The sequence below is a fragment of the Loxodonta africana genome, chromosome 7 (genome assembly GCF_030014295.1).
Source record: "Loxodonta africana isolate mLoxAfr1 chromosome 7, mLoxAfr1.hap2, whole genome shotgun sequence".
In the NCBI taxonomy this organism is placed as follows: domain Eukaryota; kingdom Metazoa; phylum Chordata; class Mammalia; order Proboscidea; family Elephantidae; genus Loxodonta; species Loxodonta africana.
The window spans coordinates 84,185,873-84,204,126 of record NC_087348.1 but is presented as its reverse complement, the minus strand read 5'-3'; the positions used below and the strand labels follow the sequence as shown (position 1 = coordinate 84,204,126).

Sequence of the window (18,254 nt, the reverse complement as noted above, 5' to 3'; positions counted from 1 at the left end):
TAAAAAAGGTTGACAAATGTTTTGTTATGTATCCACTTACCACGATTAAAAAAAGAAAGTCAAAAGAGGCTTTATAGTTGAAGGAACATATTGGTCTACAGAAGGTGAAAGAATTAGGCCTAAATAATATTCAGGAATAGAGTAGAAGAGCTATCACTATGACAGGATCCGAGATGAAGGGGAATGTTAGCTGGGAAAACAAAATGCTCAGATGTTTTCCTCCTCTACTCCTCTTTCCCTTTTTTCTTCCCTTCTTTTAATTAGTTAAGTGATTCATTAATTAATTTTAGTCTAATGGGCTGAATTGTAAGTCTATGCATTGTTTTATAATTTTTTTCACCAGAGCATAAAATGTGCCTTACCTAAAAGCAAATATTTAATAAACTTGTATTATTTGCCATGAAAATACTAAATTGCATGAAAACAAAAGTGAGGAAAACATTCAGCTTAGTGTAGAAAAAGATCAAGTAAGGAGGCAAATATTGGGTGATACATGTAATAATTAAGGAAAAAATGGGTGACATGGGAGACCACTGAAAAGAAATTCACTATTGAGTGGAGAAATAGGAGACTGGTGAGGTCAGAAAGGCTTACAGAGAAAATATTGCTTAAGGCGCACTGTAAAAGTCACATAAGAGCACATAGGGTCAGAGATCATGGATACCTGTTAAACCCGTTGCCGTTGAGTGGCAGATAGGTCATTAATTCACTTAAGCAAACATATGCCACTGAAAAATGGTGCAGGCAAACCATGAGGAGGTTAAGAGTCGTTTTACAGATGTATTGATGTAATTGTATATGTCCATCAGGTATATGCTCATATACACATTCTTGTGAATGCGTGCAGATCTCAGGTGATGTGTGTGAATGTATATACATGTGGGAAAGAATGTTTGTCGATAAATATAATCTATGTGTGTGTGTATGTTTGTGCCAGATAGACCGGGGGATATCTAGACTGTGAGTATTAAGGGATGGAAGGATGGGTATAAATTATACACCTAGCTCCCATTTTTTTTTCCCATGGTAGGCATGTTGATGTTTTACAGGTTTTTTTTTTTTTTCTTAATTAAGATATGGGTTTAGAGCCTGCTTATGTTCAGTGCAAAATCTAACATCTAACCATGACCTTGCCCTTAAGGAAATGGCAATGTAAGAGCAATGACAATGCATGTATTCAAAAAACTAAGGTGCAGGACAAAACATAGACAACTGACTCAAGGAAAACTAAAATGCTCTGGGAGTACAGAGAAGGGATGATTGACACTGCTAAAAGGGTAAGCAGGAAGAAAAAAAAGAAGGAGAAATTGAAGAAAGTGTCTACTGAGTGGGGATGGATTTTGATTGCAAAATATTGAGGGAAAATTTGCTTAGGAGAGTAAGCCAATGTTGCAAGGAATGTGTTGAGAAAAATAGTCAGGCTGGGCTTAATCGATGTCTCTACTGTGGTTTAGTGAGAATGAAAAACCTGCCAAGGCAATTGGAGTCAAGTAATGAAATGACATTCATGTTGTTCTATAGAGTTAGAACTTTACTCTTAGTAACAGGCTGTTGAAGATTTTATGTGGATGAGATATTATCTCTGTTTGGGGAAGAAAACCCTAACGCAGTGTTAAGAATATCTTTGAATATTCTTTGAATAGGGGACAGATTGGAGATAGGAAGGATAGTTAGGATGGTTTTACAGTACATAAATTAAAGATGATGATAGTCTTTGGTAGGGCAAAGATAACAGAAAGGCAGAGAAGTAAATTCATTAAGGTGACATTGCAGGTAAATCTTGGTGATCAGTTGAATGGATGGAAAAAAATAAAAATAATTAGGGCATTTCAAGATTTTGCATCAAATTTGGTAACTCAAGTCAAATGAACCAAGATGAGGAATTCCAAGGGTCAATTAAGTTGGCAAGGAGATTACAAGTTTAGTTTGGAGCACTTTAAGAGTAGGGGGCATATGAACAGTAAAAAAATATATATATATATATATTTTTTTTTCCCCTGAAGCACAGGCATAATTAATGGTTTAAGACATAGATTTGGGTGTCTTGAATTTGTGTAAATAGATGATGTCAGGTAGATGAAGAGAAAAGTAAAGCTACAGAAAATATAGTTTTTTTAGATCTCCAGTTTTTTCATTTGTAAAATACCTACGTCTCAGCTCCAGTCTATTATATAGCTGGTGCCACATTATGGCACTAATAGTAACTCCCTAAGATGATCCTTTCCTATTAAAACCCTTCAGACAGCAAAAGAGAGTTCATTAATTATTGATATACTCATGGATATTTATGTCTTTATTTCCATTAGTACCTTTTTCCATGATACAAAATTTTCTGTTGGTGAAATAACAGAACTGTATTTAATAAGAAAGAAAAATAATAAATAAACAAGAATCATTGAATAATTATTTTTCTTGTAAGTCTCGAGTGTATATAACTGAATTGCATTTTACCTCATGTCATTTAAAAATGTGTTTCTAAATTAACTGATGTGCTGCAATTAGACCATTATTGTATCAATTAACAATAAGATTCACTATTATTTTGCTACTTGTATAAATATTTGGTTGGGGGCAGGTTTTATTTTGAGGGTTTCGTAAAAACTACATCTTGATGGAAAGGGCATTTCCCAGTTTCAGTCCCACACTGGCTAGTTAAATCATAATATTGCCTTAGTTATTCCTTTTCCCATGAATCCACAAACCTGGCAAAAATCATCTCTATCTCCAACCTGACATGATTTCTAGATCCACATCCTCAGATCTCCTGTCCACCTAAGGTATCAACCTTGGTCTCTATGACAGTGGAGGATCCGCAGTACCCGTTCCTGTATTTGCTTGGTTCGGGCCCCATAAATCAAGGGGTTGACCATGGGAGGCACCAGGAAGTATAGGTTGTCAATGATGATCTGTAGGTGGGGAGCCATATAGTAGCCTAAAATCTGGGCCAGGACTGAAAAGACAACAGGGGAATAAAAGAGAGCAATGATACAGAGATGAGAGCCACATGTGCTGAGAGCTTTGCTCCGTGCCTCCCAAGACTGTATCTGAAAGACAGCATGAAGGATCATTCCATAGGACAGAATGATAAAAAACAGATCAAATCCCACAGATGCTACAACAACCATGAGGCCATAGACAATGTGATTAGAAACATCTCCACAGGCTACTTTTACCACAGCCATGTAGGCACAGTAGGAGTAAGCAATAACATGAGTTCGGAAGCTTCCCAGGCTTTTTGCAAGGATGGGTGCTGGGGTCAGCACTGCCACTGCCCTTGCCACGACAGCCAGTGCCATCTTCACAAGAATGTTGTTATCAAGGATGGTTGTATATCTCAGAGGGTTCCAGATAGCCACAAATCTGTCAACAGCCATGGCCAGGAGGATCCCAGACTCCATGACATAAAAGGAAGGAATGAAAAACATCTGCGTGAGGCAAGTATTGAAGCTGATTTCCTTGGCATTCAACCAGAAGATAGCCAGCGTGCGGGGCACAGTGACACCGACCAGGGATAGGTCAACCACTGACAGCATGGCCAGGAGGAGAAACATGGGCTCGTGAAGACTCTTCTCCCTCCGGATGATATATAAAATGGTGACATTACCAATGACTGTAATAATAAACACCAAGAAAAAAGGCACAGAGAACCAACCATAGGAAGATTCCAGACCAGGGATTCCATCAAGGATAAATACCAAAGGCTGAGGAATGGAGTTGTTGCAAGAGGACATCTCTAACCTGAGCTCCTCAAAGCCTGATTCCTAGGGAGAAACAAACAGGGAACACTTTGAAATCACTGTGTCATTTTCATCTACAAAAAGTTCAGCTACAGTAATTTATGGTGATAATCATGATTATATTACATAAACTAATGACTAAGTAAATGTTTCAGTAACTTGGGGTGCGGAGGGAGATATCCCTGCACTACTACCTTTGCAAAAGGGAGAAAGTGTCTCATAGATAAATTATCACTAGAGATATATCAACTTTATAATTTAGAATCTCTTGTGGCAGTGATTCTGGTTAATAGTCAATATATGCAATTATGGCAATTATGTAGGTTTTTCTTTTTTTTTCCTAGACAGCAGGACCTGGTAGGAACTCTAATATTCTCAGCATTACAGGGCCAGCATGAACAAGCTAGAAAGCATGGCTTTCACTCAAGACAAAGAAACTGAATTTAATCACCCCAAGGTCCTCAGATACTGGGATTGGCCTTGGTCCTTTGGATTCTTCCCAGAGATACTTAGCTGTTATGTATTAATAATCTAAACAAAGGACCTAGAAAATATCTGTTGATCTTATAACAGGAAAGTATGACAGTAAAAATAAAACAAAAAAAACAATAACAGATGTATCAGTTGGCAGAATTGGAATGCAATAATACCCAATAGAGGCAATCACATACAAAAAAAGAAATTTCAATAGAAGGTGGAAATAAAGGGATGGAAAATATACCATAAAGTTGTTTTAGAAAATAAAAGTACAATATAATAATATTTATATTGTATAATATTCTTTTAAGGAGCCCTGGCGGCAAAATGGTTAAGCGCTAGGCTGCCAACAAAAAGCTCAGCAGTTGGAGCCCACCAGCGACCCTGAGGGAGAAAAGACCTGGCAATCTGTTCCCGTAAAGATTAAAACCAATACAACCCATTGCCATCAAGAATCAAGTCAATTCTTTAACTTGTAGAAACCCTATAGGACAGAGTAGAACTTCCCCATAGTTTCCAAGGCTGTAATCTTTATAGAAACAGACTGCCACATCTTTCTCCTGCAAAGTAGCTGGTGGGTTCAAACTTCCAACCTTTCTGTTAGCAGTCAAGCATTACCCACTGTACCACTAGGAGTACTTTCATAAAGATTCCATCCTACTTTGAAGTGTGGCGTCTGGAGCCTTAAACACTGACAAGTGGCCATCTTAGATGCATCAATTGGTCTCAACACACCTGGATCGAAGAAGAATGAAGATCACCAAGGTCGCAAGGTAATTATGAGCCCAAGAGACTGAAAGGGCCACATGAACTACAGACTACATCATCCTGAGACCAGAAGAACTAGATGGTGCCTGGCCACAACCGACGAGTGCTCTGACAGGGAACACAACAGAGAACCCCTGAGGGAGCAGGAGAACAGTGGGGTGCAGACCCCAAATTCTCATAGAAAGACCAGACTTAACGGTCTGACTCTGACTAGAAAGACCCTGGTGGCCATGGTCCCCAAACCTTCTGTTGGCCCAGGACAAGAACCATTCCTGAAGCCAACTCATCAGACATGGATTGGACTGGACAATGGGTAGGAGAGAGATGCTGATGAGGAGTGAGCTACTTGCACCGGGTGGGCACTTGAGACTATGTTGGCATCTCCTGACTGGAGGGGAGGGTAGATGGGGTTAGAAACTGGCAAAATGGTCATGAAAGGGGAGACTGGAAGGAGGGAGCAGGCTGACTCATTGGGGGGAGAGTAAGTGGGAGTATGTAGTAAGTTGTGTATAAGCTTCTAAGTGAGGGACTGAATTGATTTGTAAACTTTCGTTTAAAGCGTAAGAAAAATTAAAAAAAAAAAAAAGATTCCATCCTAGGAAACCCTATAGGGCAGTTCTACTCTGTCTTACAGTTGCTATGAGTCGGAATAGACTCAATGGCATACAACAAAAACAGCAACAACAACCACCTTTTGCTTTACTTGTTGATGTATTTGGATTATTAGTCTTTTTACTTATGTAAGTATTAATCCCATATTCCAGTCTAATATACTTGCAATTTGTTTTTAATGCAATGCATTGTTTTTAAGTTTCTTCTAAGAAATTATTATTTTTTAAAATTTCAACCCATAACCCCAGCCTCTAAAAACAAAAATGTAAAATGAAATACAAACTATGAAAAGGAGATTTTGCTAATTAATTTTCTATAAATATTTAAGTTCCCAAAAGACAGTGACTTATCTGCTAAAAAAACTGTTGTAGCATCTATGTGTCATGAATGGAGTTATTCTGATCTAGATATTTCATATTTCAACTGCATTAGGTACAAGGCTTGTAGCAGCTGAATGATGGCGGTTCACCAGGTAACTTGGTGTAGGGAAAATAACAAGCGCTTTTAGGTACGGTATATCTGAGATAGAGTCTCAGCCCTGACACTTGTGATATGTTACTTGAGCAAGTCATTTAAAGCTTTGATCTTCAGTTTCCCCACCTGACAAAGTGAGAGAAGACATACCTTGCAAGACTTGTAGTGATGATTGAATGTGCCATTAAATTCCAACGTTGTACAATGCATACAATGTTTCTATCATCTTTCTTTGAATGCGTTAGTGTTCTGGAGTGCAAATTTTCTATTAATAAATATCAAAATTCAAGTGAGGCATGTAAAACACAATGTTCTTCTGGATTTTTGTTTGTTTGCAAAGGACTGTGGTGGACAATGAATAGTCTTCAATTCATACCATAGAAATAATACTTGATGACCTGATAATTTTGTCTTCAAATATTTTTAGATTAATTATGCACTGATGAGGGGGGAAAAAAAAGATTCATTTAGTATCATCAGAGGTAGCTACCTGACCAAACAGAAAATGTTAAAAATTTTGAAGGTATCTTTTAGTTCAGTATAGGAAAGACTCCTATCACACAAAACTGTCCCCAAAGAAAAAGACAGTCCTATGAAACCAGAAGCTCACTGTCAGTGGAGATTTTTCAGGTGCAAGCTAAATGACCATCTATCAGGAACACTGTAGTTGAAAATCTTTCACGTGGTGGTAGCATTAGAGGGATGTCATAGGAACCTTGGTGGTTCAGTGTTTAAGCACTTGGCTGCTAACTGAAAGGTCAGTGGGTAGAAACCACCAGCTGCTACAGGGGAGAAAGATGTGGCAGTCTGCTTCCATAAAGATTGCAGCTTGGAAACCCTATGGGGCAGTTCTACTCTGTCCTATAGGGTTGCTGTGAGTTGGAATTACCTCCATGGCAATGGGTTTGGTTTGTTTGTTTGTTTTGTTACAGGAGCTTTAAAGCACCATGACAGGATTTTGTCTGAGAGATCAGGAACAATTCCAACAACATTAACTATAAGTAAAGATACCACCCAACCAGGAATAAAATGTAGAGAGGTATTCATCATTTTTTAAAGAATGTCACTGAGAATTCAAAAATTACAGATCCCAACTATGGCCTTAAGAAGAGTTAGTGATTGTTGTATTTGGATGAAAATATTTGAGAACCTCTTTATCTTACATGTCTCTTCACTTTCCAGGATTTTTTTTTTTTTTAATCTCTACCATTCCTTTTTACCTTTTTCCTGGAGTAGTGCCTGCAGATGGATTTTCATCCTGTCACAATGAGACTAGGGCCAGCAAAACAACTGTCCACTTGAGATACAGGGAGATCTGTTAATGTGCAGAATAAGATGGAGAGTCTGAGCTTGAGGTAGATTTATGCTGGTAAATCCTGCCCTCCTGGGGCCCTAATTAGGCTAAGTGCTTTTCATAGCTTGGATATTTTAGAGAAGAATTCTAGAGCCAATCATTGAGGTTAGCATACTTGAGTGAGACCAGATGTTTAGGGATATTGTAAAATAATCTTTGGTACATTATGAGAGGAGAGAAGGCATGGTGTGGAAACACTAGATAACTCATTTACAATGGAAATTAAAGAAGGGCTGGCACAATGGAAGGTTTTTACTGGAGGGAACTTGGTGAGGCACTGAGGAAGGAAGAGCAAGGTCCTATAAAACCATTTAAGAAGAGAAACATTGATATAAATGATCAATATTTGTGCATAATGGTAAGGAAGCTGGATGGTAGTGGTGACAAAGGAACATGAGGTATAAAGTGGGACCTTGGACCCTGGACAAATTGTGGGGGCTGAATTTCTGAATATTCTTGCCTTTTTTTTTTTATCTATAATAGCATAAAAATTGCTATATCTTGCTTCAACATCAATTCCAGTGACCTTAGAGCTTCCATGAGCAAAACAAAAATTGAGATTGGGATTCTTGATTTCCTAAATGAGATTAGAATCCACAAATTAACTGACTAAATGAAAAACATTGTTTGGTAAAGAAGTTGTAGAGAAAGGAACAAAGAGAGGGAAAATTAAAATAAGACCAAGGGAGAAACTGGGGGGAAGGGAGATTTTATTATACAGTAATAGGCTTAGATCCAGTAGAAACTGAGCTTCAGAATGTCAGATGCCCAGCTTACAAATAAATTTCAAAGAAAGAGAAGAAATGTTGGGAACTATATTGTTAGAGAAAGGAGTAGAATGTATACATTCCAAAGACAGTGGTTGAGTCTCAGTTTATTCACTATTATTTTCTAAGTAACTGGCAAATTGTAAGCCCTCAATTCTTTTTTATATAACTAAATGCACACACACACACACACACACACACACACATGCAGTTTTCATCCATCTTCCACTCTAGACTCTATCAAGAAAACAAATCAAACTCTTTGCCATAAAGTCAATTCCAGCTCATGGCAACCCTATAGGAAACAGAGTAGAACTGCCCCATAGAGTTTCCAAGGAGCAGCTGATGTATTCGAACTGTCAACTTTATGGTTAAGAGGTATAGCTCGATGTAGCTCTTAACCACTGCACCACCAGGGCTCCACTCTAAGACTCTAAGGCCTAGAATAATATAGCCAAGGATAATAACAGCTATTCAACCTGTGACTCTGTTAGTTTGCATTAAGATGTGTCTCACAACCAAAAGTATATTTAAGATGCTCAAATCTATCTACTTTTCATTATGATCGCTGTCATTCTGAGCAAAATGATTATCAGATGTTCCTAGAAAACTTTTATAGCCTCTTAATAGGCCTGTTCTATTCTTTCCCTTCATTCTTTGCCTCATTTTCCCATTAAAGATACTATATATATATATATACATATATGTACCTATGGTGAGCTTCAGCTGCTAACCAAAAGGTCAGCAGTTCCAGTTCACCAGCCCCAGCCACTCTCCTTGGAAACCCTGTGGAGCAATTCTACTCTGTCCCATAGGGTCGCTGTGATTTGGAATCCATGCGAATGCAACAGGTATAAACCAAACGAAACCTGTTGCCATCAAGGAGTATGTGTGTATATATGTATGCATATATATGTAGCAACCCTATAGTACAGAGTGGAACTGCTCCATAGGGTTTCCAAGAAGCTGGTGGATTTAAAACTGCCTACCTTTTTGATTAGCAGACAAGTTCATAACCACTGCACCACCAGGGCTCCATATATATAGGAGTCCTGGTTGCACAGTGGGTAAAAGAATCGACTGCTAGCCAAAAGGCTGACTCTTTGAAACATGTAGGGTTTCTGGGAGAAAGATGTGGCAGTCTGCTTCCGTAAAGATTTACAACCTTGGAAACCCTATGTGCTCCTATGAGTCAGAATTGACTTGATGGCAGTGGGTTTGGTTTGTTTGGTGTATATATATATATATATATATATATATACATATATATATATATATACATATGTATAAACACACACACACACACAGTTGTATGTATTTTTTTAAACAACACAAACTTGATCAGGTACTCCTTGGTTTAAAATTATATTTTTTCTTCTTCTTCTTTTTTTGCACTTTAAAGGAAGGTTTACAGGACAAACTAGTTTTCATGAAACAATTAGTGCACATATTGTTTTATGACTTTGGTTAACAACCCCACAACATATCAACACTCTTCCTTCTCAAACTTGAGTTCCCTTTTACCAGCCTTCCTGTACCCTCCTGCCTTCTAGCCCTTGCCCCTGGGCTGGTGTGCTGCTTTAGTCTCCTTTTGTTTTATGGGCCTGTCTAATCTTTGGCTGAAGGGTGAAACTCAGGAGTTACTTCATTACTGAGCTGAAAGAGTGTCTGGGGGCCATACTCTTGGGTTTCTCCAGTCTCTGTCAGGCCAGTAAATCTGGTCTTTTTTTGTGTTAGAATTTTGTTTTACATTTTCTCCAGCTCTGTCCAGGACCCTCTAGAGTGATCGTGGCAGAGCAGTCAGTGGTGGTAGCTGGGTACCACCTAGTTGTACTAGAATCAGTCTGGTGGAGGCTGTGGGAGTTGTCCATTGGCCCTTTGGATTAATCTTTTCCTTGTTTCTTCAGCTTTCTTCATTCTCCCTTGCTCTCGAAGGGGTGAGACCAGTGGAGTATCTTAGATGGGCAGTCACAGGCTTTTAAGGTCCCAGACACTACTCACCAAAGTAAAATGTAGAACATTTTCTTTGTAAACTGTTATGCCAATTGAGCTAGATGTTCCCTGAGACCATGATCCCCTCAGCCCTCAGCCCAACAATTCTGTAGCTCAGGGCGTTTCAATATCTCTATGGAGCTTCCATGACCTTGCTCTGCACAAGTTGTCTTAGCTTTCTCAGTATTGTGTACTGCCTTAACCTTCTCCAAAAGATCCTTTTATTGGCAATGAATGACCAAGGTGAATGATATGGCCCCCATAATAATATGAAATAATACATACATTATCATTTTGTACTTCTGTACATAATAATTTGATATGCTACTAATTTTAATAACTTGATTTTAATGAATTTAAATACCCATATTACGAATTTTTTTTTTTTTTTTAAGAAACGGAACATTAAGGATTCTCCTGAACAAGATTTCTGTTTTTCAGAACCTGAATTCGATCATCTTGTCATAGTAACTTTACCTTTAGAAGTACAAATATAAAACAAGAAAAAAAAAAAAAAAAGCATAATGCTACCTTTAAACACTTCTCTTCCCTCTCCTACGAGTTTTTTCCTATTGGGCATCCCAGGACCAGAGTGCGTCCATGTCTGGATTGGAATTCCCTTCTGCTCCATGTATGCGGTGGCTGTGGTGGGGAATGTGACCATCTTGGCTGCGGTGAGGGCAGAGCGAAGCCTGCATGAGCCAATGTTCCTCTTTCTGTGCATGCTGTCCGTCACTGACCTGGTCCTCTCCACCTCTACACTGCCCCGCATGCTCTGTCTCTTCTGGCTCAGAGCTCATGACATCGCCTTTGATGCTTGTCTGACCCAAATGTTCTTCATCCATAGTTTTACTGCAGCCTGATTCCATGGCAGTAAAACGATGGGTATGCACGTGTCTATTCATGTGATAACTCATTTCTCTAGGATATATTCCTAGGAGTGGAATTGTTGGATCATATGGTATTTCTATTTCTAGCTTTGTAAGGAAGCATCATATTGTTTTACAAAATAGTTTTATCATTTTGCATTCCCATCAGCGGAGCATAAGTTTTCCAATCTCTCTGCAGTCTCTGAACATTTGTTATTTTATGTTTTTTTGATTTGTACCAGTAATGCAGGGGTGAGATAGTATCTCACTGTGGCTTTGATTTGCATTTCTCGAATGACCAGTGATCAAAAGCACTTTTTCATGTGTATATTAGCCGCTTGAAGGTCTTCTTTTGTGAAGTGTTTTTTTTTTTCATTTCCACTGGCCATTTCTTAATTGGATTATTTGTCTTTTCCTTGTAGAGTTGTTGGATTTTCCCGTAGATTTTGTAGATTTGAACCTTGTCAGATTTGTAATAGCCAAAAATATTTTCCTAATCTGTAGGTTCTCGTTTTACTCTTTTGTTGAAGTCTTTTGATGAGTGTAAGTGTTTAATTTTCAGAAGATCTCAATTATCTAGCTTATCTTGTGGAGTCTTCGTGTTGTTATAGTTTGTATCCTGTAATGCTGTGTATTAGAGCCTCTAGGTTTGATCTTATCTTTTTCTTTTATGATCTTTATAGTTTTTGTTTTGTATTTGTGTCTTTGATCTATTTTGAATTAGTTTTTGTGCATGGCGTGAGGCATGTGTTCTGTTTAATTTTTTTGTAGATAGACATCATCTTTGCCAGCACCATTTGTTTAAAAAACAAAACCAAACAAAACTGCCTTTTCCCCACTTTAATGTACTTTGGGCCCTTGTTGAATATCATGTGAATTGATTTACATCTGTGTTCTCAATTCTGCTCCATTGGTCAATGTATCTGTCGTTGTACCAGTATCAGGCTGTTTTGACTACTATAGCTGTATAGTAGGCCCTGAGGTCAGGTACTGTGAGTCCTTCTACTTTATTCTTCTTCAATAGTGCTTTACTTATCCGGGGCCTCTTCTCTTTCCATATAAAGTTAATGATGAGTTTTTTCCATCTCTTTAAAGAATGTTGTTGTTATTTGGATCGGGATTGCATTGTATTTGTAGATTAGTTTGGTTAGAATTGTCATTTTCACAATGTTGAATCTACCTACCCATGAGCATGATCTGTTTTTCCATTCAGGTAGATTTCTTTTAGTAGTGTTTTGTAGTTTTCTTGGTATAGGTCTTTTACACCCCTTGTTAGATTTATTCCTAGGTATTTTATTTTTTTAGGGGTTATTATAAACAGTATTGTTTTCCTGATTTCCTTTTCATCATTTTCTTTATTGGTGCATAGGAATCCTACTGATTTTTGTGTGTTTATCTTTTATTGTGCTACTCTGTTGAATCTTTCTCTTAGTTCCAGTAGTTTTCTCATGGAGTCTTTTGGATTTCCTATGTATAGTATCATAACATCCACAAATAGGGACGGTTTTACTTCTTCCTTACCAATTGAGACGGCTTTTATTTCTTTTTCTTGTCTTATTGCTCTAGCTAGGACTTCCAGCACAATGTGAAATAGGAGTGCTGATAAAGGGCATCCTTGTCTTGTTCCTGTCCTCAAGGGAAATGTTTTCAGCCTCTCTCCATTAGGGATGATGTTGGCTGTTGGTTTTGTATAGATGCTCTTTATTATGTTGAAGAACTTCCCTTCTATACCTATTTTACTGAGAGTTTTTTTTAGGAATGGATGTTGGAATTTGTTGAATGCCTTTTCTGAGTTGATTGAAATGATCATATGATTCTTTAATTTATGTAGTGGATTACATTGATTGATTTTCTGATATTGAACCATCCTTGCATATCTGGCATGAATGCTACTTGGTAGTGGTGTATTATTTTTTTTTTTGATATGATGCTGAATTCTATTGGCTAGAATGTTGAGACTTTTTTCATCTATATTCATGACAGATATTGGTCTTTAATTTTCTTTTGTGGTGTCTTTGCCTGGTTTTGGTATCAGGGTTATGCTGGTTTCACAGAATTAATTCAGAAGTATCCCTGTCTTTTCTATGTTCTGAAATAGTTTGAGTAGTACTCGTGTAAGCTCTTCTTTGAATGTTTGGTAGACTTCTTCAGTGAACCCATCCGAGCAAGGACTTTTTTGTTGTTGTTGGGAGTTTGTTACCTTTTCAATTTCTTCTCTTGTGGGTCTGTTCAGATTTTCAACATTGTTTTGTGTTAGTTTGGATAGGTAATGTGTTTCCAGTAATTTGTTAATTTCCTCTAGGTTTTCAAGTTTGTTGGAGCTCTCATTAAAATTTTCAAAGTCTTCTTCTTGCTCTTAGGATAAAATTGAGACTCCTTAACAGAACCCACCCACCTCTACATGCCTACTTTTCCACGCTTACCTCAAACTGCTCCCACCTTCACTCTCTGTGCTGCAGCCCATGGTGTGAACTTTCTGCAGTTCTTTCAATGTATTACACCCTGTCATGTCTTAAGGCTTTCATATGTTCATGTACTCTGCTCTCTTTCCCTGTAATATCACCATATTCATTTCCTGACCACTGTTTCTTTCCTCAGCTAGTTCACTCTCATTCATCTCTCAAATAAATATCATTTGTAAGGAAATTTCCTTGATTCCCCTAGACCAGATCAAAACCCCCTCCGCATGCCTTTACAAAAACCTATGCTTCTCCTTCACTTAATATCAGGTGTAATTGTGGATTTGAGTATGACTTAAGTTCTGTCACCTCCACTACAATATAAGCTCCCTGAAGCAAGGATTGTGTCTCTTTTGTTCACCTGTTCTCAGAATCTAACCGTCTGGCATATTTTAGTCACTTAATAAACATCTGTGCATAAATACAACACTTTTACCCAAATAACATGTGCCTTCTAAGTTTGTTTGCCAACCACTCCCTCCTTCTGTGAGGTATTTTCAGAAGTACTGTTATGTCAATTTTTTTTTTTTTACATATTGGTATAAAAAGAAAATTGCATAGTTCTTTTATGTAAATACCTTGTTGGGGGTCAGGGAAGGGAGTGGTTGGCAAACAAATTTTGAAGCTGTGAGTTATTTGCATAAAAGACTGTATCTAATAACCTGCATATCTTTTCTTTCTCAGCTAGAATTCAATGCAGTGTTTCTGAGGATTTTGTTCAAGTGTTGTTGCTGAAAAATTGAGATCCATTGGTAGATCACTCATAAGTTCTAACTCCTTAGACCTTATTTCTTGACATATAAATAACCGATACTTGTCAGAAAATGTATTATAATTAAACACCATGCCTCATGGTAGCTTCAAATAAGTAAACCAAACAAGCCAAACCTCTCAGGGTCTAGAATCATAAAAATCCAACATATTGCCCGTAGTTTCAAAGTTATACTTTTCCCTAAGGGATTCCCTTCTGTTCAGTCTGAGAGGTCTCTCCTTACTGTTGTTGTCCTTTTTTCCTTTTATCTTAAACAAAGATCCTTAAAGTATACTTATGATTTTAATTCAAAATCTTTGATTGTATCCATCATCTGAATTAAAAAAAAAAAAATCAAACTTGTTGCAGTTGAATTTATTCTAACTCATAGCAACCGTATAGGACAGAATAGAAATGCTCCACAGGGTTTCCAAGGAGCAGCTGGTGTATTAGAACTGCTGACCTTTTGGTTATATATGACAAGTGAACCAAACCATCTATGGCTCTGTTAATTCCTTTAGAAAGCATTCATTAAAACATATATGCAGATGGTGCTCTGAGAGATGCTATGGATAAAAGCAGAGGAAAGAGAGTCCTTAAACATGTATTCTGTACATTGGTGATGGTTTGAGTGTAGACTATATCCCTTCATCAATATTTAACCTCTCTGAGGCAAAGTACTTCATCATAAAATCAGAATAACACCTACTCCAGTGATTATTATGACAATTATATAATTCAAATTATATAGAACCTGGCATATAATAAAAAATTAGTCCTTGTTATAATTCATAATGTTAACTAAGGTTTATTGAGGACACACTGTATGGCAAGCTCTATTCTAAGTGACTTACGGGATTGTATGCTTTCACTCTTTAATTATTATAACTCTATGGGGTAAGAAATTCTAGTATCCAGATTTTATTGATGTTGAAAACAAAGCCCAGAGAATTTCAGACACCTCCTCACATTAACACAGATAGTAAAGAACAGGTAGGAATAATGAATCCAGGCACTCTGACTGTGGAATTGGCACATTTGTCTTTAACTATACTAAATTTAATTGCAAAAAGTGAACTGTCAGTAGTTAATTACAATATTACATATCTCTTTTTGCAGTAAAGCTGGGGAAGTGCTTTTGTTAGTATGAATCATGGAAATAATCAAATATTTCTGAGATGGCAAAGGAGTTTAAACTGCATGATTTCATTCTCAATATTACAAATACCATCGTTAACAAATAATTTAAATTGAGTTAATGATAGGTTTCTACCTTTAACAAGGGCATTTAAAAACTGAGGTCCAGTACATTTGAATCAATCTCCCAAGTAAGTAGCCGCCAACATAAAGTTAAATTTGTTTTCAGGAAACTCAGTAATGGTGGTTTAAAAAGGCCCTATGCTAGTTTAGGGAGAAGATTAATAGCAAGTACAAGTTCTTCTTTGTGGAGATAAAATGTTTTATGGACAATACAGTGTTTAAGAAATTGTCTTTTTTATTATTACAATGTTGAAGTTTTCCATACTCTGTTTGACATTCATCCTGCATCTCATGTCTTGTGAATGCAACACATACTTAGATGATGTCTTCAGAGGACATTGTTGTTGTTGTTATGTGCCATCGAGTTGATTCCAACTTATAGTAACCCTATAGGACAGAGGAGAACTGCCTAATAGGGTTTCCAAGGCTATAATCTTTACAGGAACAGATCACCATGTCTTTTCTTTCACAGAGTGGCTGGTAGGTTTGAACCGCTGACCTTTAAGTTATCAGCTGAGCACTGAGCCATTAATCATGTTGTATTGCCTCTTCTGTAGCATACTGGCAGTAATTATTAATTTTTCAGTTGCAGATACTACATGGGAAAATTTTTAGAGGTTCTTATGGGCTTGTTCCCTTTTCAGATGACTTGTTAGGTGAAAATGCACTTCTACCCCTAAGATACACCACAGTAGATCACTAACTAGAAGGGGTAGAAGGGAATCCCTTTTCTATGCAGCAAATACTAAGTTCCCTAAACCTAAGTGTAAAAGGTTGCCTGATTATGGTAAAATTATTTATACAGATGATACACAAAAAATACTACACCTGCTAGTTTCATTACAATTTCTATTACTTGGGGTCTTTCTACTCTCATTAAAATACGACAAAATATCTGATTTCAAAGGGAGAAGTATTAGCATAGATTATGAGTAAAGGACCAATTATTTGCACTCTTTCCCTCCTAGATTACTAGCTATTCTGATATTACCTCTGCAAACAATTTCACTATAACCAGGCAACCTTTACCCTTAGAGAACTAAGTACATGATCTCGAATTTTCTTAGTCCTAATCCCATAAACAATGGGATTTAGAAAAGGGGGTACCAAAAGGTACATATTGGCAATGAAGATATGAATTTGGGGAGCCACATTGTGGCCAAAGCGGTGGGTGAGGAAGGTAAAAACAGCTGTGGAGTAGAAAACGAGGATGACACAGACATGAGAGCCACATGTGCGCAGGGCTTTAAGGCTGGCTTCCCGTGATGGAAGACGAAAGACTGCATGGAGGATTAGGGCATAAGAGACAGCAATGAAAAAGCCATCAGAGGAACCAATGATGGAGGCTACACTGAGGCTGTAACGCTTGGTAGGTCCTGTGTCCACACATGCCAGCTTCACTACAGCCATGAACTCACAGTAAGTGTGGGCAATGATTCGAGTTCTGCAATAGGGCAACTGTCTGAGCAGGATGGGGTGTGGAGAAAAGAAGGCCACCCCGCGGAGGACCACAGCAGCTCCCATTTTGGCAATGCGAGTATGAGTGAGAATGGTGGCATGACGCAGTGGGTCACAGATGGCCACATAACGGTCAATGGCCATGGCCAAGAAGAAGCCCGATTCCATGGCAGTAAAACTATGGATGAAGAACATTTGGGTCAGACAAGCATCAAAGGCGATGTCATGAGCTCTGAGCCAGAAGAGACAGAGCATGCGGGGCAGTGTAGAGGTGGAGAGGACCAGGTCAGTGACGGACAGCATGCACAGAAAGAGGAACATTGGCTCATGCAGGCTTCGCTCTGCCCTCACCACAGCCAAGATGGTCACATTCCCCACCACAGCCACTGCATACATGGAGCAGAAGGGAATTCCAATCCAGACATGGATGTGCTCTAGTCCTGGGATGCCCAACAGGAAAAAACTCATAGGAGAGGGAAGAGAAGTGTTTAGAGGTAGCATTATGTTTTTTCTTCTTGTTTTATATTTGTACTTCTAAAGGTAAAGTTACTATGACAAGATGATCGAATTCAGGTTCTGAAAAACAGAAATCTTGTTCAGGAGGATCCTTAATGTTCTGTCTCTTAAAAAAAAATTCAAATTCATAATATGGGTATTTAAATTCATTAAAATCAAGTTATTAAAATTAGTAGCATATCAAATTATTGTGTACAGAAGTACAAAATGATAATGTATGTATTATTTCATAGTATTATGGGGGCCATATCAGTCACCTTGCTCATTCATTGCCAATAAAAGGATCTTTTCAATGGTCTTACTTTTTAAATTAATATTTACTGAGCAGTTAATGTATACCAGTGGTCTAGGTACTGGTTAGAAATAAATGAACAGATTAGATATTCTTCTCATGCAGTTTGCCCTCAACAAGAAAAAGTAAAATATCATAATATGATTAATAGTGATTGGAGTTGTGCACATCAGATTGGGTGATAAGAATGTCACATTTTAACCGATACCTTAATGATAGAACTTAAAATATTAGAAGTCTGGGATATAGTTCCCAGGAATGAAAAAAAAAAAAAAAAAAGCAAGAAGAATTGCTATCAACCAGTAACCAACAGACCAGAATGTGAGTGTTTCTGGAAATTATTAAGCGAGAGACTGGTAGGATATGAGGTCAATTTTTCCACATTATCAATTTCTTCACGTCTTCGCTTTGTCCTCTGCCCAGTTTACAGAAATGTCCATTACATCAACAATTTTCTGGAGGATTTCA

The 18,254-nt window shown here is 37.7% G+C and overlaps 2 protein-coding genes across 2 annotated transcripts; both read right to left on the bottom strand.

The window, feature by feature from the left end:
- Positions 1-2,780: 2,780 nt before the first annotated feature.
- Positions 2,781-3,731, bottom strand: LOC100657968 (olfactory receptor 52K1-like). The gene has a single exon (XM_003421446.2). The coding sequence runs from the start codon at positions 3,729-3,731 to the stop codon at positions 2,781-2,783; it is 951 nt and encodes a 316-aa protein (XP_003421494.1).
- Positions 3,732-16,528: 12,797 nt separating this feature from the next.
- On the bottom strand, positions 16,529-17,732 carry LOC100658252 (olfactory receptor 52D1-like). The gene has a single exon (XM_003421447.3). It carries the CDS (start codon positions 17,477-17,479, stop codon positions 16,529-16,531), a length of 951 nt encoding a protein of 316 aa, XP_003421495.1. The 5' UTR covers positions 17,480-17,732.
- Positions 17,733-18,254: the final 522 nt, after the last annotated feature.

Bases quoted from the DNA above. Each gene is read 5' to 3' on its own strand.
- LOC100657968 (XM_003421446.2), bottom strand. From the start codon at position 3,731: ATGTCCTCTTGCAACAACTCCATTCCTCAGCCTTTGGTATTTATCCTT.
- LOC100658252 (XM_003421447.3), bottom strand. From the start codon at position 17,479: ATGCTACCTCTAAACACTTCTCTTCCCTCTCCTATGAGTTTTTTCCTG.